Consider the following 21,982-nt stretch of genomic DNA (forward strand, 5'->3'; position numbering starts at 1 on the left):
TTAACGTTTGGGTCCCAGACACCAGTCCTCATTACACACACATCCATGGCATGGGTATCTCTCCCTAGCCCCGTCTTCCATGCAACTCTTTGGTTTGTACTGTGACGAATCCTTCATAACACGTTGTCACCTAGACACAGTACTGGGGAGGGATTGGAAATGTAGTTCCAAATGGCAGTTCTCAAATAGTGTCATCATTTTGGTTGCCATAATCACAGGGAACTTCTATCTGCACTGGAGGAGGGGGGCAGATTCTAAGTATCTAGAATGGCCACAAAAATAATTGTTGCTTTGTCCAAAATACCAATATATAGCCCCACTGAGGCATCTTTTGCATAGACTTTCTCAGTTTCAAGACGTCTCTGGCCAGGGTCTCCTTGTGCTGCCTCTTCTTTCCCTTCACCTTTATGGCTGAACATCTGTTACAACTAAATCCAATGACAAGAGTTTTCAAATGGAGTGTCAGAGAGCGAGGACATGAAGAGGATCATATGCCATTCTGCCTTCTCAGTGATGTGGAACATGGTCAGTTGCTGAGAAGAAGGTAGGAAACGCAGATGTGGTCTGGGTAGGAGTAAAGGGTGGCTGCTATTCAGCAAGGGGGGGTCATGTTGCCATTTTGTCTTCTTGGACTGATTTTTTTCTTTTCTTTCCTTATTTCCCAAGTATTGTATCATTCACCTGTCCCCAGAGTCATAAATGAGTTACTGACCCACTAGAAGAAATCGTATCTGAAAAAGAGCCAAAAAAGGATAGACAGACTTTGAAGAGGGAAAAGAAAGGAGGCAGATGGGATAAAGAACACCATTCGGGCCTCTTTAATTTTACAGCTGTAGAAGAGGAAACCCAGAGTCTACACTGAAGTTATAAAGAGGGCCTCATGTTACTCTAAACAATGGGGTTCCACAAGTTTTTAAGCTTGTACTATTTATGTATATGGATAGGACACGAAAACCTTCAGGTTTTTTTCCCCCCTGTATTAATTTCTGATATGCAGTTCAGAGGTGTTGGTGTTATCAGTGATACGCTATCACAGGTCAACGGAACATTCTCCTGCTTAAAACTGTGCTTGAAAAAAGATTTAGGGGTTGAGTAAATTCAAGCAAATTTGATTATAAACCAATGAACTGAATTTCACAATAACAACGACAGCTATCGGCACAAACCATCCCCTACCCTGTACCCCACAAGTTCAGTGAGGACGGGACAATGTTGGGAACTAGAGATCCAGTAACTCAGTTTTACTCTGAAGCATTTTCCAAGCTCTGAGCTCTTACCTGCTGTCTTCCTTTTCCCTCTTTCCTCTGACTGGGGAGAATTTTTCCCTGGCTATGGGTCCCAGGGCTACGCTTCTAATCAGGGCCACTGCATACTACACAACTCCAGGCGCTGCTCTCCACAAAGACTAAGACAGGAATGGCACCCCCCAAGGCAATGAGCCCACTGCGCAAGAACCTCATCCCTAAGTCCCACTGATTGTGTCCAACAGGGATGGGTTGTAATACCGTCAGAAAGTATTACTTTCTAAGGCAGCAAGCCTTGAATACAGTGTCGTGACAATTGGGAAATGTATTACAAGTAATTTGTTACTAACATGGACATTCTGAAGACTGGGTATGATTGACTTTTTAGATGTTAGAATGGCTTCAAGATTATGTCTCTAATAATGTTATTCTCACTCACACTGCAATAGTTGTTTGAAGGGCCATATAGCCAGTAAGCCAGGAGAGAAACATGGGATATGGCTGCACCTTTACCATGCATGTTTTGGCAGGGAAAAAACAACATGAAGATTTTTGGTCTAATGCGTGGTGTGCTGAAAAACTCCTTAAAAGCCCAAGAGATGTACCCAATTAGAGAAAACCCTTACCCTTACGAATAGTATCTATTCTTTAAAAAATAAGCAGTTGTTGGAATTAAAAGCTCCAAGTTGTATAATGTCTTTGCCACTGACTAGCTCATTTGGCTTCAGCTGCCTCTTGCAGGACTCCGGTACTGGAGGTAGAACGATGAAAGCGTTATAGGACCGACAGTCATTTTGAAGAACCTGGAAATTCAGCTTCTTCACAACACAGAATAAGACAATAACTGTTACTTGAACAGGAATAATAATGGCTGCCGTATGAGATTACCTATGTGTCAGGCACTCTACCAAGCATCAGGCTATTATTTAGTCTTTACAATTCTTTGTGGCAGAAATAGAATTCTGGAATTCTATATAATTCTATAAGAATTCTATATAATTCTTTATAATTCTTTGTGGCACCGCCACTTTACATATGAGAAACCAGAAGTCAGAGAGGTTAACCCATCCATGGTGACATGCTTTCTAAGTACAACTGACTGAATGATGTCCAGGGCTCTTTCACCACAGCCACTCTGATTCTGTGACCTGGAAAGACTTGGTACCTCTATAACCTCTAATCACATACCAGCTTTAACTAAAAATGACTCTAAAAGCACATGTACCTCTTACAATGGCTACCATTTTATTTAGAATGGTATGGCAGATTATTATTAATGTTCACTGATAGCCAGTAGTCATGTACTTCCAGATATAGGGGGGGTTATACTTCTCCACCCTCTTTAAGTTAGGTACCCACATGACTAGTTCTGACAAAAGAAATGTGCGTCACTTCCAGGTTGAAGCATTTAATTGCAGGTGTTTCCAGGCCATTCTTACCTTTCCATAGACATCATGGAAACCTGGGTTACTATGGCGGTGCCTTAAGATCAAAGCCATCTGAGGTACAAAGCCACCTGTGGAGGACGGCTCCCCTGGAGATTCAAGTAAACCCACAGTGGATTTAATGAGAGAAATAAACCTTGAGCCACACATTTGGAGACTGTTTTTCACTGTAGTAAACCCAGCCTACTCTGACTTGACATAGTAAAGAGAATTACAAAATAGACCTAAGGCGTGCTCTGATCCCCTTCAAAATTACATTAATCTTGGCTGAAACATGGCTGAATAAAAACTCAAGGGCTGGACAAAGGGGAAGAAGAACTCTGTGCAGTCAAGCTTAAAAAGCTCTTAGAATCGTCTGGAACCAAACCAACATTCTTCCCACTTTCAGAGCTCAGCACATCAATTAGTCCCATTACATGACACTGCTTCCTGGGTAGTCAGAACATTTCTAGATGTTTCCAATAAAATAGTATGGGAGCTCTGATCAGTATGGTAAAGGGTCATTTTTAGGGGTGGATTGCTGTCCTGTCTACCTGGTAAAAGTCAACTAAGCAGGACCGGTTTTATTTAGAGAGGAGATGCTGGTACCTTTCCATTTTAATTAGCTTGGCTTCTGTCCATATGGATCCTGAAATATGTTTGAACATACCATATTATTTATTTAATACTCAATTGCATCAAGAAGGCTAACACGAATTTGAAAATCGTTCTCATTTTCTACGTTATTAGTACATCATTTAGGTAGAGGTCAGACAAGCGTCTTCACTTTCTCCTAAACCCTCACCGTATCACACATGCAGAAAGTCTAGAATCTATAGTGAAGTCAATTGATTTAGGAATAAAAAGTGAATGTGTAACTTTCTGAGAAATACAATCCCTGAAGCACTCATTAAAACAGCCAATTTTTATGACAGTGATTAACAACAGGGCACAATACAAAAGCAAAAGCTTTGTTAACGCGAAGTAAACTGAGCAAGAGGGATGTCCTCAGAGCATCTCAGGGCCACTCTGCTGATGAGACCTGGCCTAACAAGAACAACTTGTAACACGCTTCCCGGTTCAATGTGCAAACAGGTCAGGTTCTCAGAGGCAGTTCAAAAAAAATTTCAGAGGCTTTAATTTTTGTTTAACTTTTGTTTAATTTTAAACAAAATTTAGGAATGTCTCTCTGACAAATAAATGACGGTAACACTTGCCACCTCTGTCAGGTCTCTTTCTAAAAGCTTTTTTCTATCTTTTTACACTTCATACTTTATATTGCATTAAACGCTTTATAACTGCTACCACCCAGACCACTGCTATTTTCCGATTTTAACCTAATGTTTCTGCTTCACTGCCGGCCATACACGAGCATGTGTGTACATGTGCACCCCCTTCTCCCAACACACAGGCCCTACTCGCAGCTCTCATTTTATAATGCTTTTTTTTAAGGCCCACCTGAAAGGTTGTCACAGGGGCACGAAGGCAGCTGATGGTTCCTTTATAGTACTTTTGTCTGTCTGTGTATTTATTTTTACATTGTAGAGAAAGTCACAACTTCTTAAAGACAGTATATAAATGAACACAGTAGGTGTAAGCCAGCCAGAATGAAAAAATTAACATGTACTTAATGAAAATTATCATTTCTGTAACACAATAAACACCTGTATCCTTTATCCTTTTGGACCAAATAGCAACTCTTTGTCTGTCTATAGCAAGTACCGGCACATCAGTGGTACAAAAACACCTTTGATGCAGTCACTTAGGAATTGTGTGGGGAAAAAAAATCATCCTGACATCTGTATGCTAAATAAAAAAGCTGGGGAATAAACAGATGAGCCACTGTACTTCCTTTCCTATTTCCAACTTCTAGCAATTTCAAGTTCATTAAAAAATTTGACATATACAACTCCACACCTACTATCTCTTCAATAACTTCTGAAAGATAGTTTCAAACAACTTTAAAGCTCAAGCTCCTTCTGAATTTCCCACAGTGTTTCTGCACTCTTCTTCAGACGGGCCTGTTCTTCAGGGGTCAGCGTCACCTTTACAAGGTCTGCAATACCACTCTCTCCCAAGACACATGGAACACTGAGGAATACTTCTTTGTTTATCCCATACAGACCCTTAATTATGGTGGAAACTGGATGCACTCTTCTAAGATTCCTCAAAATGCTTTCCGTTAAATCAGCTACAGATAAGCCAATGGCCCAATTAGTATAACCTTTCATTTTAATAATCTCATAGGCACTGGCAATGACATCTTTGTGGACATTTTTCCACTTCTCGGGATCTTTATCAGTTCCTATATCTGAACTCAAATCCTTCAGAGGGACACCAGCGATGTTCACTCCACTCCACACAGGGACACTCGAATCTCCATGCTCTCCAAGGATCCACCCATGACAGCTTTCAGAGTGAATACCAAGCTTTTGCCCAATCAAGAAACGGAAACGGGCAGTGTCCAGATTACAACCACTTCCAATAACACGGTTTTGGGGAAATCCACTCAATTTCCAGGCCACGTAAGTTAATATATCTACTGGATTGGAAACAACAATCAGTTTGCAGCGAGGGCTATACTGGATAATATTGGAAATCATCAACTTAAAGATGGCCACGTTGCGCTGGACTAAATTAAGCCGTGTTTCTCCCTTTTCCTGGCGTGCACCTGCTGTGATGACCACAAGGTTGGAGTTTGCAGTGACAAGGTAATCTTTGCTGGAGGCAATAGTCGGCATTTTCACGAACGGACTGCCATGTTGCAGATCCATGGTCTCACCCTTCAGTTTGTCTTCATCAACATCCACAAGGGCAAGTTCATCGGTCAAGCCCTTTAACAGGATGCTGATAGCACAGGCCATGCCAACTGATCCGGTTCCTATAATGGAGACTTTGTTGTGATGAACGGCCTCCTCGGAGGTGAGATTCTTGATAAGCTCACACTTGATGGTCGCCATCCTGGACACGAGGGTGACGGGCCAGGCGACCGGAAGGGGGATGCCTGCCGGCTGGCGGGGACACAGCGCCCCCCTCGGGCACAGGAAATTCACTCTCGCAGCCTTCACTCTCCTGCCGGCCCGCAGGACTCCCACAGACCAGTTCATGGCTACTCACTCACGAGGTGGAGGGAGAGAAAGGAAGAAAACTGCAGACAAGCTCTGTGACCTGAGGGCACAGAGCAGGTGACCGTTAAACACCTCCTGCACCTGCTACTGCGGCGGCTCGAGGCCTTGGCGGTTGGAAGGCACCGCCCCCCCGCCCCCCCACCCCGGTCCACTACTGCGACTGCGCGCGGCGGTGGCAGTTGGATGGCACCGCGACCCCCCCAACTACTTCGGCTGTGCGTGGCCGCGGCGTCGGAGGGCCCCGCAGCCCACTACCGCAGCTGTGCTAGTGGGCAGGCTCGCGTGGCATCTCAAGGGCCTCCAGAGTGGTACTTGGCATGTCTGCTCAGGCTGGGGTGGTAAAAGGGGTTCTCTGGCAAATTAATTCTGTAGATTGTTTTACACACATGAATTCTCTTCCATTTCTAACTTGTATAATGGGCCAACCCACATCCCCGGGATTACGGATTTTCTATTTTTGCTACAGATGCCAAGTAGAAATAATTCCAGTAGGTACAGATAAAAATAGGGTTAGATTTTCTGAACTGTATTCCTGCCGGAAAGAATAAGGTACGTGTGCTCTGTCTCCAAACGGCCGCCTTCACCATTTTTCTGCGTCTATAGGAGAAGCGGGGCTCCTGTTTTAAGTTGTATCCAATTGGAGAATTTTCTATTTGGAGAGGTTCCACTGCCTTTATACCAGTCACGACCATGACCTACAACTGGGGGGGGGGGGGGGGGGAAGTCACAGCGCTGGCAAAAAGGGGAAGGGGCCGACTGTGAGCTAGTCCAATAGTAGAAACTCAAAGGGAGATGCCGTTACTACTTTCTCATGCCAAAGGAAACCGTGTGATTCACAGTCCTGATTAAAAATTTCTCAGGTAGAAAGGTGGGGATGTAGCCTTCTATTCAAATGAAGATCTATGTTAAAGGTCTTTAAACTGACAAATTTTGACCAACGCACAGATCAGATTATTGATTAAAGCAGTAAAATAAATATCAGTATATCTTGCTTTCCACTGCATTTCTCTGGTCAGTCTTCTGAACTTCCTTTGAAGTTTCTAAGGAGATAGCAACTTTACATCTGATGAAATATAAATATATACCCTAATAAACCCAGTAAGCTACGAAAGTCAAATAAAAATAGTGGCACTTTCTCCCCACTTATAAAACAACTCTGACCATGTAATAATTCCTCAAAGATCTCCTCTCCTTTTAAGAGCAACATGCTCTTGGGGCGCTCAGTCGGTTAAGCGTTCGACTTCGGCTCAGGTCAGAGCCTGGAGCCTGTTTCGGATTCTGTGTCTCCCTCTCTCTCGGCCCCTCCCCCACCCATGCTCTGTCTCTCTCTGTCTCTCAAAAATAAATGTTAAAAAAAAAAAAAGAAAAAAAAAAAGCAATATGCTCTTCCCTAATAGGGCTCTTGTCACACACAGCCGCCTCCCAGGCAGAAAAAAGATTTCGGTTTCAGAACACCAAACCTCCACAAAATGAATATTTTATATTCAGGACTTAGAAATCTATATTCTTTTGTCACCGCAGTGCAGTCCAGGAAGAGAGGAACAATGAGCAAAGCAGTTGGTGAGGGGTGGGAAAGTATGGCAATTAGTGGGGTTCCTGCAACCCTGTTTCGGTGGGACTCAGCACTCTAGCAGGGACCAGACATACTGTTTAGATGGCACAGGGTCACAAGCTCCATGATACACAAAGTGGTGACAGCACCACAAACATGAGTTCTCTCCACACTGGTAGTCAGTTTTATGGTAACCATTTGCCAAATTAACAACTGCAATTTTAAAAACAATCATCTTTATTTAATGGTGGCTAACATCACAGAGGGATCCTTTTAAAAGACCAACTTTTGATAGCTGTAGTTTCTTCTATCGCAGGCAGAATAGAAATATTTAAACCTGATGCCTGGTCCCACCTTCTTCCTATAATGATTCCTTTGACCAGTCAAGTCATTTTCCAAGATAAGTGTTCTTGAGGATGAAATTCAAGCACATAACAACTCTTAGCTAGATGACTTCTTTCTATAGTAATTTTCTTTCTAGAGTTTGAACCTCTTCAGAAATAAAATCTCTGACAGCTGCCTCTTCAGCTTTTCCCCTTAGCCACAACTAAATCAATTTTGAGAAAATAACACTCCAAAGTAAAAATACCTCAAACAAAGCAGCTTTTTATTTACAGTAAGTCTTGAGCTAAGAAGGGAAGAACTGAGAAAGACAAAGCCATGTACATGACCTCCACAGCAGATTTAGGTCTACTCAAAGATGTGCGAAGTCAGATACAGCCAGACAACTCCCTAATGACCTGTCTGAGGTGGTTCCTTATTCCTTTCGAATGGAAAACCTAACTCAAATGATCTATTCAAAAGGCAGTATAATATTATTGCTGATGGGAGGAGGATGCTTGATTACATCACCTAGGAAGGAGGAAGCAGGAAATAAAAGATGACCAACAAGTCTCTGGACCACAAATTGTTCCAACTAAGCCATTCTATTCCACCTGTCTGGACTCTCATCCCCAGCTCTCTGGCCCTTTTTCTATCTAGGAGTCTAGTCCAAATATTCCATCCTCTCAGTCTTGTACAACCCACCCCCCCCCACCCCCCAGCAGAACTGACTTTTAAAAAGCCTACGCCACCAGTGTCTTTTGTACCTTTCTCCATCATAGGATTTCTCACACACAATTAAGTGTAATTACATATGAATCTGTCACTCCAAAGGGATCACCTTTTATTTATAGCATATCACTATCCTCAAGAACACAGCTTGGTAAGCAAATTCAGTAAATATTCATGGTAGAAAAGGAGTATAGGAGTGCCTGGCTGGCTCAGTCAATAGAGCATACGACTCTTGATCTAAGGTTGTGAGTTCAAACCTACGCTGGACATAGAGATTACTTTAAAAAAATAAAAATCTTGAAAAGAAAAAAAAGAATGAATATAGAACCGAGTGAAGTAAGGCTAAAGGTGAGAGAAACAGAAAGGCATGGCTGGAGAATCCACCTAGTACCAGAGTTCTAAATGAAAGGGTAGGTAAAATGTGTAGATGCCTGTTTGGGGTTTCTTAGCAAGGCTGATGTATAAATTTTAGACAAAGCTACGGATATGCTAAAAGATTTCTTAACTATATCCAAAGCCAAAGCCAATACCTCCCTTTACCAAGCTAGAACACACAAAAAAATAAAAAATAAAAAATAAATAGTAATAATAAAAGAAAGAAATTCTACAGTGCTAGAAACACAGTAAAATAAATATGCAATGGCGGAAAGAATATTTTCATTCTTTAAACAAATATTTTGTTCTTTGGAAAGCTTTTAAAAAGCAACCACTGCATAAAACCCTTGATTTGAAAAAAAAAAAAAAGAAAAAAAGAAGTTGCAATGAAAGAAGTGTTAATTAATATTATAAGCTATAAACTCACCAGCAAGCAAGTAGAGCATTATATAAACACAATTATTTTAAAAGTCTTCTTTGTGATTTAAAAATCATAAAATGCAAATTGTAGTTTTAAAACAAATTAGTGGGCTATGATTCTAATGCTCATGTACTAAAATCTATACAACTCTGTAATCCTTGTGTGGGGGTGTTTAGAAATACCAGCACCTTACGTAGTTTCCTTTGTCAGCAATACGGGGAATGTTGGGGAGGGACAAAAGCAGGGCCACAAAGCTTTGTCTCCTGATAGAACAAAGGTAGACTGTCACTGCAAAACAACATTGGGATCAACTTCCATTTATGGTATTCAAATATAACAGGAATTGGCAAATTCATCTAATAACCCAAATCTCACTTCTGTTCTTTAAAGACATCATCTAGGGTATCTGGGCGCTCCAGTTGGTTGAGAGGCCAACTTTTGATTTCAGCTCAGGTCATGATTCCAGGGTTGTGGGATCAAGCCTCATGTTGGGCTCTACACTGAGGGTGGAGCCTGCTTGAGATATTCTCTCTCTCTCTCTCTCTTTCTGTCCCCTCCCCTGCTCATGCACCCTCATACATACATACATACATACATACATACATACAAATAGGGGTGCCTGGGTGGCTCAGTTGGTTAAGCATCTGACTTTGGCTCAGGTCATGATCTCATGGTTCATGGGTTTGACGCTTGCCTCAGGCTCTGTGTTGATAGCACGGAGCTTGCTTGGGATTCTCTTCCCACCCCCACCCCCCACCCCCCCCCCCGCCCTTCCCCTGCTCCTGTTCTCTCTTTCTCAAAAATAAAACATTAAAAAAATAAAAATAAAGATATCATCTGCACACAATCTTTGATGCACTTAAAAGAGCTACATGTAGGGGCGCCTGGGTGGCGCAGTCGGTTAAGTGTCCGACTTCAGCCAGGTCACGATCTCGCGGTCCGTGAGTTCGAGCCCCGCGTCGGGCTCTGGGCTGGTGGCTCAGAGCCTGGAGCCTGTTTCCGATTCTGTGTCTCCCTCTCTCTCTGCCCCTCCCCCGTTCATGCTCTGTCTCTCTCTGTCCCAAAAAAAATAAATAAACGTTGGAAAAAAAAAAAAAAAAAAAGAGCTACATGTATTAATAATTCAAAAGGAAAAAAGGAAATATTTTAATGTAGGACAAAACATGAAAACAAGGCAATTAAAATTCACTGGTATGTGTTTAAACATCCCAAATTGTAGCTAAAAACTGACAAAATTTAATTTTATGACTATAGGCTCTAACCGAATAGGTGTGGTTTTATTAATTCACTCCAAGTATTCTCTGTGATTGGATTCATATAAATAATACCACAGTCCTGGATAACAGTTCTATTCATCAAAAAAAAAAAAAAAAAAAAAAACACCGATATGAAGAATGTTTGTATATGGAAGTTATCTTCAATTTAGGTACAAACTTAAATTTACCTAATGGTAGAAGTTACCTTTATAATTTCAAAACTGCCCAAATGGATGAACTTCCTGTTGTGAAGTTTAAAGATTAGTTTGCCTCAAGACTCCAATCAGGCAAAGACCAGAGCCAGCATCAGGAACAGTAGGAAGAGCGAGGGGTGTTCAGCGGGGAGATCAGCAAGGACAGGGCTCAGAGGCCAGGAAGAACAAGGCCTCTCAGCCTGGCTCCAGCTCTGGGCGTAACAGAGAGAAAGGGCCGCTCTCAACCGCAGCACTAGTGACACGGGCACCAGATCGTTCTGTGGGGCCTGCCAGTGCAGCGCTGGATGGGGAACCGCATCCCTGGCCTCCATCCACTGGCTGCCAGTAGCTCCCCCAGTTAGGACAACCAAAAATGTCTCCAGATACTGTCAAATATCTTTCTTCGGCAGGGAGGGGAAGACAAAACTGCCCCCGTTAAGAACCAACGGGTGAAAGAGGAAGTAGGGGCCAGATCACGGAGGGGCCAAACCATCTCAGGGAACGTGGATTTTATTCTCAAGGGAACAGTGAGCCACTGACATGGCAGAAGCTGTGTGCCAGAGGGGGCACCCTCTGTGCTAGGCACTGTTACAGGTGCTGAGAATACAACAGTGAACAAATCAAATGAGGTCTCTATTCTCAAAATTGACATTCTTTTTGTGAGGACAGATGAGACAAGAAAATGGTCAAGAGAACTTCCTTTTGCAATCGTGCTGTGAAGAGAAGAAAACAGGATGCTGTCAGAGACGAACTGAGTGGTGGGAGTAAAGAGGCTACTGCATTTCGGACCAGATGGTCTGGGGAAGCTTCTCTGAGGAGGTGAAATAAATTTGGGCTGAAACTCTAAATGTCACGCCAGAGCGGCGGAGCGCAGACCTGGGGAGGGAGGGTCCTGGCCCGGCTGGAGGAGAAGGGGCCCAAGGGGAGAGGCTGGTGTGGCGCAGCGCGTGGGGGCGGTGACCGTGGCGGTTCCGGAGCAGCCGGGAGCAGGGGGCAGGGCGCGACCGCCGACGTCTTCAGTGGGAGCCGCTGCAGGGTTTTTCAGAGGAGTGACGCGATCCGACTTAGACCTTCCGAGTATCCCCAGCTGCCAGCCGCTGCGCGGAGGAGACGTTCGGGGGAAGGGAAGGAGAGGCCGGGAAACTTCCAGGGCGCTGGGCAAAAGGCCAGTGGAGGTGGGGCCACGAGAGGAGCCAGGCTGTGTCTCGCAGCACCGCTAACAAGCAGAACTGGCCCACGGATGAGACGAAGGGGATGAAGGGAAATGAGAGAACCCACGATGAGTCTCTGCCGGGGTTTGGCTGGAACAGCCGGCGGGGGCGAGGCGGGGGGGGGGGGGGGGGGGAGGGGGGGAGAGGGACTGGCCGAAGTGGGAAAGACAGACGGAGGGGGCGTCGGAGGCGCGGGAACCCCGAGTGGTTGAGCCACGGTCGCGGACGTGCCTCTCGGACCCACGACCGACGATGCACAACAAGCAGCTGTGAGGCAAATCTGGCAACAGATTGTATGGTTGTTTGAAAATGCCGAGGACGAGGTGAGCGGAGCAAGGGACCGAGGACGGAAAGAGAACAGATGGGTCCAAGTGGGAAGCCACTGGATGTTGCCACGTTTCCGTGTCTGCCACGGAGGAGCCAGAACAGGAGACGTGCAAAGATATCTGGCCAGGGAGGTCGAAGGAGTCTCGGAAGCAAAGAGTGTTTTGCGGGGGACAGAATGCTCAGTTGTGTCAAATGTCGCTGAGAGTCAACTGACAGAATGATAAAGACCTGGGTGTGGCAACAAGGAGGGCACTGGTGACCCTACCCAGCAGTTTCCCTCAGGACTGAGGAGAGAAAGGGGAGGAAGTACAGACGGTGACCATGGCAACTTTCAGAAATCTTTTCCTTCCTTTCCTTCCCTTCTCTTCCTTCTTTCTTTCCTCTTTCCTTCCCTTCCGTCTTTCTTTCCTTCTTCCTTTCATTTTAGAGACAAAGCATGCACCTGAGCAGGGGAGAGGGGCAGAGGGAGACACAGAATCTTAAGTAGGCTCCACACTCAGTGCAGAGCCAAATGCCGGGCTCGATCCCACGACCCTGAGATCAGGACCTGAGCTGAAATCAAGAGCAGGTCGCTCAACTGACTGAGGCACCCAGGCGCCCTGCAAAAGATCTTTTCTACGAAGGGAAGCAGACGAATGGGCTGGTAGCTGGAGAAAGAGGAGGAATGTCAGAGAGAATTTCTAGAGGCGGGAGAAACTGGAACATGTCTGTACATGCTGCAGCAGAGGGGAAACCGACAGCTAAGGCTGAGGATAATTCCGGAAGCAAGATCCTCTGGCAGATGGTAGGGGTCAGCCCTTGGTAGCAGCATGGCCACCTCGTCCATGGTGACATGAACAAGGCAGAGTGAGTGGTACAGATGCAGGGAGAAGTTTGGGGAAGATGAAGGCCATGGCCTTCTTGTAAAGTGTGGAGAAAGGACTATTGAGAGGCCAGGCGGGAGGCAGGGTGAATGGAGATTAGTCGTGACCATCTTGAGGCAGGGAGACACCCCGACTACAGTGGCTGTGGGGGTGTGGGAGAAGCAAGGCTTGGTGACTGTTTAGATACAGGGGTGACAAAGAGTGTGGTCATGAACAGAATCTAGCTTTTCTCTCTGGGCAGCTCTGTGGATGATGGTGCCATTCCCCTGAGTGAGGCAGGAGGAGGGTATGGGGTGAGGATGGGGCGAGGGGTGGTGAATGACCATGCAGGTGGGGGACACGTGTGATGCCTGCAGGGCATCCAGTCGAGTGGGTCCACGAGCAAGGAGCTCAGGGGTCGACTCAAGATGCAGACCTGGCAACCTTCTGCACGTGGATGAAGCCTGCAAAGGAGAAAATTCAAGGGCAAAGCAAGGAACTGGCATCTAATGTGTAAAATAAGGCAGCAGCATTTCAGAAGTAGATGGGATAGTGGGAAACAAAAAGTAAGAGCCAAACTAGGATTGAGAAAAATTACAAAACGAATAAAGAACTATAGAAGCCCAGCATTCGTTCGCACAAGAGGCAAACTGATGTATCGGGGTCATCAAAAAATAGTGAAATTATGTTCAGCACAATTTACATTGTGGAAAGATACACAGCACATTTAAAAAAAGATTTCTTCTTAAAATTGTTAGAACTATTTCAGTCAGAAAAATTCAACTGGAGAGACCACTTCATTGTCTGATATACTGGTAAATGACTAATAATATATATAAATATACCAACATACACATATAAATTTTTTCACGGAGTCTTAGAGATTTCTAAGTGACCAAGAATAGGTACCTTTCGTAACAAAGGTAGACACATGCTATCAGGTCTTCCCTCCACAATGCCTTATTTAGAGAGATCTGCTCACGTGAGTCCAATTTTCTGTGCTCAGTAGAAGAAATAAGGACAAAGAAAAGGAAAACCCAAGTGAAATCAAGGATACTTTTCCTCTGGTGGAGTAAGGCTGGGAACATTCCTGAGGTGATTAAGCCTGATTTGTGTCAGGCTTTGGAACAAGAAGGCTTTCATGGCAGACCTGATCTTTTCTAGTAATGGTTGCACATTCCTATATTATAAAATGCTTGGGGCCCTGTTTTACTTATAAAAGGAAAACGTGGGTTTTTAGAAGAGGTATATTGGCAATATGCCAAAAAAAGCTGATTTTTTTTTTTTTCCACCCCCTTGGCTTAGGCAAAAAAAAAACCAAAACCAAAAAAAGACACTAGCTGTTATCTCCCATTTTAAACTGAGCAAGTCCCTATGATTCGGTCTCTCTGTCACCAAATTGCTCCTCCACATTACACTGAGTGCCTCTTACCACCGGATGCCAAGCCCATTAGAGCTGCAATGAATGGGAAATAAGGGTTACAGAGATGTTCTTGTCACCTCAGACCTAGATTTAAGTGATGCACAGTGCCACTTCCAATTAATTTGAAAATGATTCCAGGAATATATTCCTCAATGCTTATGCCATTTGAAGGCCCTGAGCTTGACAGACGGAACTATCTGTGCAAGATCATGATGACTCTGTGTTCTGGGTGTTCTAGTAAGTACTATCAGGAAGTTGACGTGAGGCTGGGTCAGCTGACATTATGGTAATCAGAATAAGGAAGTGAAGTCCGCTTCCTGGGGACAGAAGCTGGTAGCTCTGAAATTAGATTAGGCAAGGACGCAGAAGGGACATATTTCAGTCACTTTTCAGATTTTCCCTGCAGATTCCTCAGAAGTGGCTACCATTAAACAATTTGCCAAGAGACGGATTTGTTTTAAATCTTTGACCAAACCAATGAGAAGTACAAAGCACAGTCTATTTTCTTCTTAGATATCTTAGAAGTTAAAAACTTCTAAGCTTTTCCATAGTTTTATTTACATATGCAGTTCTAGCATTTACAATGGTGCTTCATTTGAAATGAGTAACTTAAAAATGGTGTAGGCATAAAAATATTTAATATAAGATATACCAGATGTTGAAATTAGCAAAAAGTCAAAAGAAAGAGATTTGACTGTAATTAGCAAAAGCCCTTAAAGCTGGTCACAAGGACATTAAGAAATGAGCCTAAATATTAACATAAAAAGTATACTTAGCAGCAGCTACAAAAAAGAGCTGGAGAAAATACATTTTATTAGAATGAATCCAATATCGTCCTAGAGGAAAGAGATAATATTACTTCCCTTAAAGAATCTTTCTTAGAATAGCAAAGTTGAATGCCAATTTTTAGAGAAATATTTAAAATGTGTTTTATTTACATATTTTACTTTTTGTTTTCAAGGAAAAGGAAGCCTGGCTCTTGAGAAAGAACCAACTATTATCAGCAGATGAGGAAGCAACACTGGGGCTGGAGAGATATGTTAAAACTCCAATCACAGGTTATTTGCATAAAAGCCTTTATAGTGACAGGGACTTCAAAGAGATGCAGTAAAGAAAGAAAGAGATTATTTCCCGTCTATCAGATTGGCAAACATTTCAAAGTAATAGAAGCCACTAATGGCAAGGGTGCTAGGAAACCTGTATGCATTGTCAATATCTTCTAAATGTATAAACTGAGCACTTAGCAATAGATATCAAAAACATTTTAAAAATGCACTTGGATTTAACAATAACATCATCTGTGTTTAGGACAAATTTCCTGACCAAGAAAAGTACAAAAAGATGCATGCCTGCAGAGGTTCACTATGGTGTTTAAATAGTGAAAAATTACAATCTAAATGCTATTGGCAGGAGACTGATTAAGTAATTATAATATAATGGAGCACCATGTAGCCATTAAAAATGATGGAGATTTATAGACTCTACTGTGCAAAGACGTTCTTGTGGCTATTCAGTGAAAAAGGTTCCAGAATAGTACAGTAAAACAACATTTATATATAATTATATGAATATGTTTATAGAAAGTCTGAAGGGATGTTTTTATTTTAGTAAGTGATTACAACTCAGTGAGATTTCTGGTGAGTTTTGTTTCCTCTTTTGTACTTTTTCTACACTTTTTTACAATGAGTTTTACAAAAAAACAAAGCCGTCTTTGTTTTAAGATAGGTCCTAAACATGTTTTTCTTTAAGCAATATAGGGACGCCTGGGTGGCTCAGTCGATTAAGTGACTTCGGGTCAGGTCATGATGTCATGGCTCATGAGTCCAAGCCCTGCATCAGGCTCTGTGCTGACAGTTCAGAGCCTGAAGCCTGCTTCTGATTCTGTGTCTCCCTCTCTCTCTGCCCCTCCCCCACTTGCATTCTGTTTCTGTCTCTGAAAAATATATAAATATTAAAAGATTTTTTAAATAAGTAATATATGTAAGGGGTGCTTAGGTGGCCCAGTCGGTTAAGCATCTGACTTCAGCTCAGGTCATGATCTCGCAGTTCGTGAGTTCGAGCCCTGTGCCAGGCTCTGCGCTGATGAAGATGCAGAGTCTGCTTGGGATTCTCTCTCTTTCCCTTGTTCTCTGCCCCTCCCCCACTTGAGCTCACATTCTCTCTCTCTCTCTCTCAAATAAACTTAAAAAAATAAGCAATATATGTAAATAAAAACAGTATCCCATGGTAAAAAAAAAAAAAAAAAAAAACTAAACTAAAAGTTCCCTTTATTTACCAGTAAATTTTTAAATTTAAATTTCTGGACAATTTAAAGTATTTCACAATAACTAAAAATGTTTTCATTCATGGCTTTATTACTGTTGAGGTTTTAGCTCCTCTGAGGGCAACAAGTGTAAATTATCTGTAAATTCTAACTACACCAGGTATCATGAATATAGTAAATACAAGGCACAGTAAATGTTAGCAACGGTGATTCTGATCGGCACTCTAAGACAACTTCACCTCCAACAAAAGTTGAACACGAGTCCACAGGCATAAAAAAAAGGCCTAACGCTCCCAGTCATATCAATTAGGAATTATTTATGCATCCAACATTTTTCCTTCCTTCCTTTTCCTTCTAAGGGGAGAAAAAAAAGGCAAAATGTCTAACCATAAGTATGCTCAACCTTTTCAGAAACCCTTTCAAGTATCGATACTTACTATAATAAGAAAAGGTAGAAAAGTTAAGTCTTTGTGCTTAAGTTAACATGTAAATAACTGTAAATGGCATGGTTTTTTCTTTTGATAACTGGAGAATTACTATTTGGTATCCCTAGAGATCCTTATTTACTCACTGACAAACTTTTATTTCAACTATTCTCTAAACCTAAAATATCTGCCCCCTAATAAAAACAATCTAATCAGACCTCCACGGTGTGAACTTGGCCCGAACACGGCAGTCTCCCAGGATCGTTTGCGTAGCTGCATCAGGGGACCACAAACCCATGGTAAATGCTCATTCTTTTCACAATTAAGTTACTGTGATAAAATTAATGCTGCCTCAGTCATAATCAGATGATAAAATACTGTAATTTAAAGTAATTGATGAATTCATACTGAGCAATCGGGCCTTGCTTGCTGGCCCACAACACTGCTCAGCAGGCTGGAACTGGTGAGCTGATCCCAGGCGGAAGGTGAACTGGTTCCTCCACGAAGGCAGGGAGGGTCCCCTCTTACATCCTGGGCACACTTACCCTGCTTCAGTACGCTGACAACAAGATAGGCTCCACTAGCTCTCCTTTATTTGAATCTCTAATTAAATGATACACCATCGTGCAAAATACAAATTCATATCCGATGTTTTGTACATGTTCTATGTGAAATGAAATTCCATAACAATTATGAATACACAAAGAGTAAATCCAAAATACTTCTAAGAAACTGAAGACCTTAGCTTCGAGCATTTCAACGTGTTCTCTTTTAGGCCAGCAGATGTAGCTGTGAATTAAAACAGGGAATGTAAACTGCTCTCCTTCAGCCATTAGATGGCACCCTTTTTTTTTTTTTTTTTTTTTAAACTGGGTTTATATTGGCAATTTAATACAGTCCAGGGTAGCTACCAACAATTATTTGACACTGGAATTGATTTTGATTTACCTGAATTTATCTAGAATGGTCATATCAACTATTTATTGAGTACGCACACTTGGGCCATTTCTGTTCAGCATTTTCTGAGACTGTTTTTAGTCAGAGAAAGATGACAATTCCAAATGTGAGGCAGTAAATAGTGATAAAAGTTCCACACTGGACTCAGGGCAACCTCACAATTATCATCAAAACTCTCTAGATGCAGAACTGAAATATAACATATTGCTTTCCACAAGCTTCAGAGTGGGTCATATAATAAGAATTTGCTTAGAGAGTCTTAAAAACTAAGTCTTCCATAATAACGGTCTACTGGGGAGTCCTGTCTTGGCACAGTGCCTGGATCAGGGTAGGCCCACAAATGTCTTTTGAATGAACAAATTAACAAACACTACTGCTATTAAAAGGTGTGCTCTTGAAAAGCTGTCAGTGAATCATTTTTCTGGGAGACTTCTCAGATGTGGAGATCAAACTGATATTCCTAATGAACTACAGTTAGGGAAAGAGTAGATTTATATTCCCACTTTTTAGTTAAAGACATGAATATATAAAAAGATTCCAAGTATCATTGTATTCAGTAGTGCCAATCAGAAAATAATTTTTCTTGCTCAACTATTTTATCTAGGCAATAATCCTCCTATTGGTGCCATAAAACAAAGAAGCTCACATTCTAGAAGCTAGAATAGCACCATAAAGCCCATAAAGCCCAAGTTCTTGAGCATTTAACTTAACTTAAATAACTTAGTTTTGTTGGTCTATGGAAATTTGGATTGATTTATTATGACTCTTCTAATTTAAAGACTATTCATATTTTCAAATATCTTAAAACTTTATTACTCAGTTTATGACCTACATTACTAAGTTCTGGAAACATCACCAATCATTTCCATGAAGTCAATATAAAGTGCTAACAGACCATCATTTTTATAGAAACTAAAAGCTTAATTAAGTATTTCATGCCCCCAAGTAGATTTCATACATAGTTGAAGGGGTTTTGTGAACTCCTAGGCATCTGTGCTTCATTTTTAGCATAAATTAATAAAAATAAAATCTAGCACTATTGTTTCAAAAGGGTTCTATTGTGAAAAAACACATTTAAGAAACACAGAAAAGTAAAATAAAAATTCACCCCCACACCTGTATTTCACCCACATTATTTCTTTTTAAAAAAATGTTTTTAATGTATATTTATTTTTGAGGGAGTGCAAGTTGAGAGGCAGAGAGAGATGGGGACAGGGGATGTGAAGCAGGCTCTGCACTGTCTTGGCAGACCCTGATGCGAAGCTCGAACTCACGAATAGCGAGGTCATGACCTGAGCCAAAGTCAGAGGCTTAAGGGACCAAGCCACCCAGGCACCCCAAAAACTTCAAATTTCTGCCAGACGTATTTTCTCTCAGTTTTTTCCACTTGTTTTCAATAATTGCTCTCATATATACATATGAATACTGCTTTACCATTATATCCTAAAGACTTTTCTACTGAAGATGAAGGCTAAAAGGAGGTCTTCCTTTTTATGAGAAAATGGCCGGTCCTATACCAGACTGATGTTAATTACAACGTTGGGAGATGAGACCCACATTGAAGATACCCAGTAAAACCTGTCAAGTTACTAAGAATGTGTGGGTGTGGATCACATCATAATCAAAACCAAATTAACCACCTCCTTCCCCTCATCCTGGCCCCTTCCACCTACTCCTTGATTTCCTATCTTAGCTAAGGGAGGTAACATTGGGGGAAAAAAAAAATCTAGGTTTTAAAGACTATCAGACTTGGATCCAAATCTTGACTCTGTCAATTATAAGCTGTGTGATCTTGGAAAAATGACTTAACCTCTCTGAGTCCCAATTTCCTCATTTATAAAATGGGGGATATTAATACCTGCTTCATAATTATTGTGAAGATTAAGTAATCTGCTAGGTCTAAAATGTCTGGCACAACATCTGCAATGGAAGAAGAGATTTTACATTGGTCAAAAGCAAAATTGAGGACACAACAAAAAACATCAAAAATCTTCGGGGCGCCTGGGTGGCGCAGTCGGTTAAGCGGCCGACTTCAGCCAGGTCACGATCTCGCGGTCCGGGAGTTCGAGCCCCGCGTCAGGCTCTGGGCTGATGGCTCAGAGCCTGGAGCCTGTTTCCAATTCTGTGTCTCCCTCTCTCTCTGCCCCTCCCCCGTTCATGCTCTGTCTCTCTCTGTCCCAAAAATAAATAAATGTTGAAAAAAAAAAAAAAAATTAAAAAAAAAAAAAAAAAAAAAAAACATCAAAAATCTTCAATCATGGGGAGGTTGGTGGGGGCTAAATGGGTGATGGGCATTAAGGAGGGCACTCGTTCTGATGAGCACTGGGTGTTACATATAAGTGATGAGTCGCTAAATTCCACTCCTGAAACCAATAGTACACTATATGTTAACTAACTTGAATTTAAATTAAATCTTAGAAAAAAAAATCTTCAGTCACGGCTCTTCTAACTTTTCCAAGTAAACCTGACTTTATTGTCATAAACAGTTACTAGCCAGCAAAGTGACTTTAAAAATAAGTGTCAGACTAGGAGAAAAGCAACATCTATTCGTCAGAATACTCTGAGTGAAAAGTACAATAATGCTGATGTTTAGTTATGATTAAACCAAATGTGAAAAATATAGTAATGTTTTTAATAATAATAATACCTATCATTCCCCCTCCCTTGCAATTTCCCCCTCTACTGAATCACTCCCATCAGCACGCACACATGCTGTTAATTCTCCCAACTTAAAAAACAAACAAACAAAAACCCTCTCTTGATCTCAGGCCCCTTCTAGCTATGACCCCATTTCTTTCTTTCTCTTTATGGCAGAACTCAAGATGTGCTTATATGTACTGCCTCCGATCTCTCTCCTCCATTCTTTTCTGTACCACCCCACTGAAGTTTTACCCACCAAGGACTGCCACACTGCTCATGTGGCAAACTGACAGTCTCATCTCACATGACTTATCCCCAGTGTACACCTTCTTCACCCGTGTCCAAGTCACCATTCTCCCGGTTCTCCCTGGTTTTGCTCTTTGGTAGAGAGGTCTCCTTTGCTAATTTCCTCCATATTCCCTAGCATCTACACCTTGGGAGTGCCCAAGAGCTCCTTCCTCCGACCTCTTTTCTCCCTGCGTTCACTGCCTTGGTGAACTCACCTGGTCTCCTGCCTTTAAATACTACCTTTAAATATCGAAGAGTCTCAAGTTTACATCTTCACCTCGTACCTCTCCTCTGTGTTCGAAACTTCTACATCTAACTGCTTGCTTGACTCTCCACTTAGCCATCTAATAGGCACGTCAGACTCACAGGCCGCGGACTGAGCTCCTGACATTATCCCCGAGCACGTGCTCCTCTCACACTGGTCCCCGTCCATCTTCCAGCTGCTCAGGCCAAAAGCCTTGGAGCTCCTTGAAGTCATTTTTTTCCCTCACCACTCACATCCAATGTATAACAAATCCTTGCTGACTCTACTTTCAAAATATACCTAGAACCTCTTTTCGTCAACTCCACTGCTGCCACCCATTCCAAACCACCATTGATTCTCACCTGTCACAAAGAGCCTGGTCCACAGAACTTCCTACCAGTAGTTTAAAAAAAAAGCCAATCATTCCTAATATATAGCTTTTTAGCTTGGGGTATAGGTTACACACACAGTTCTTGAAAATCAGGCAGATTTAGACCACAGAAAGTAGAATAAACATTCCAGATATCAATTATAGGATTGTAGTTACTTACACTGTGTACTCCTAAAGCTTTCCAGACTGCGAAGCTGATCACACCAACCCCACACCACGCATAAAGTGAGCCCCAACCCAAGGCTCGCAAGGCAAGGATAGACCCGCTCTCCGGTAAGGCAGCCGTGGCCATACTTCCCTGCGATGAAGACAGAAAGGAAAAAA

At 42.3% G+C, this 21,982-nt stretch overlaps 2 protein-coding genes across 4 annotated transcripts in view; both read right to left on the reverse strand.

The window, feature by feature from the left end:
* TMEM242 (transmembrane protein 242) overlaps positions 1–21,982 on the reverse strand; it is a 30,343-nt gene that overhangs the window by 1,892 nt on the left and 6,469 nt on the right. The window contains exons 3-4 of one of the 3 annotated variants that reach the window (XM_045500143.1): positions 21,819–21,956; positions 4,517–5,836 (exon numbers count right to left, since the gene is read on the reverse strand). In XM_045500143.1, the coding sequence (XP_045356099.1) occupies positions 5,786–5,836; positions 21,819–21,956 (189 nt within the window). In that variant the 3' untranslated portion in view covers positions 4,517–5,785. Of the gene's footprint in view, positions 1–4,516; positions 5,837–16,784; positions 17,068–21,818; positions 21,957–21,982 lie in introns of those variants that run through there. The other 2 variants (XM_045500144.1, XM_045500142.1) reach the window with 2 other exon arrangements.
* LDHAL6B (lactate dehydrogenase A like 6B) lies at positions 4,517–5,775 on the reverse strand. The gene has a single exon (XM_045500141.1). The coding sequence runs from the start codon at positions 5,773–5,775 to the stop codon at positions 4,630–4,632; it is 1,146 nt and encodes a 381-aa protein (XP_045356097.1). The 3' UTR covers positions 4,517–4,629.

This window comes from Leopardus geoffroyi, chromosome B2 (assembly GCF_018350155.1).
Source record: "Leopardus geoffroyi isolate Oge1 chromosome B2, O.geoffroyi_Oge1_pat1.0, whole genome shotgun sequence".
Classification (NCBI taxonomy): Eukaryota; Metazoa; Chordata; class Mammalia; order Carnivora; family Felidae; genus Leopardus; species Leopardus geoffroyi.

Bases quoted from the DNA above. Each gene is read 5' to 3' on its own strand.
- LDHAL6B (XM_045500141.1), bottom strand. From the start codon at position 5,775: ATGAACTGGTCTGTGGGAGTCCTGCGGGCCGGCAGGAGAGTGAAGGCT.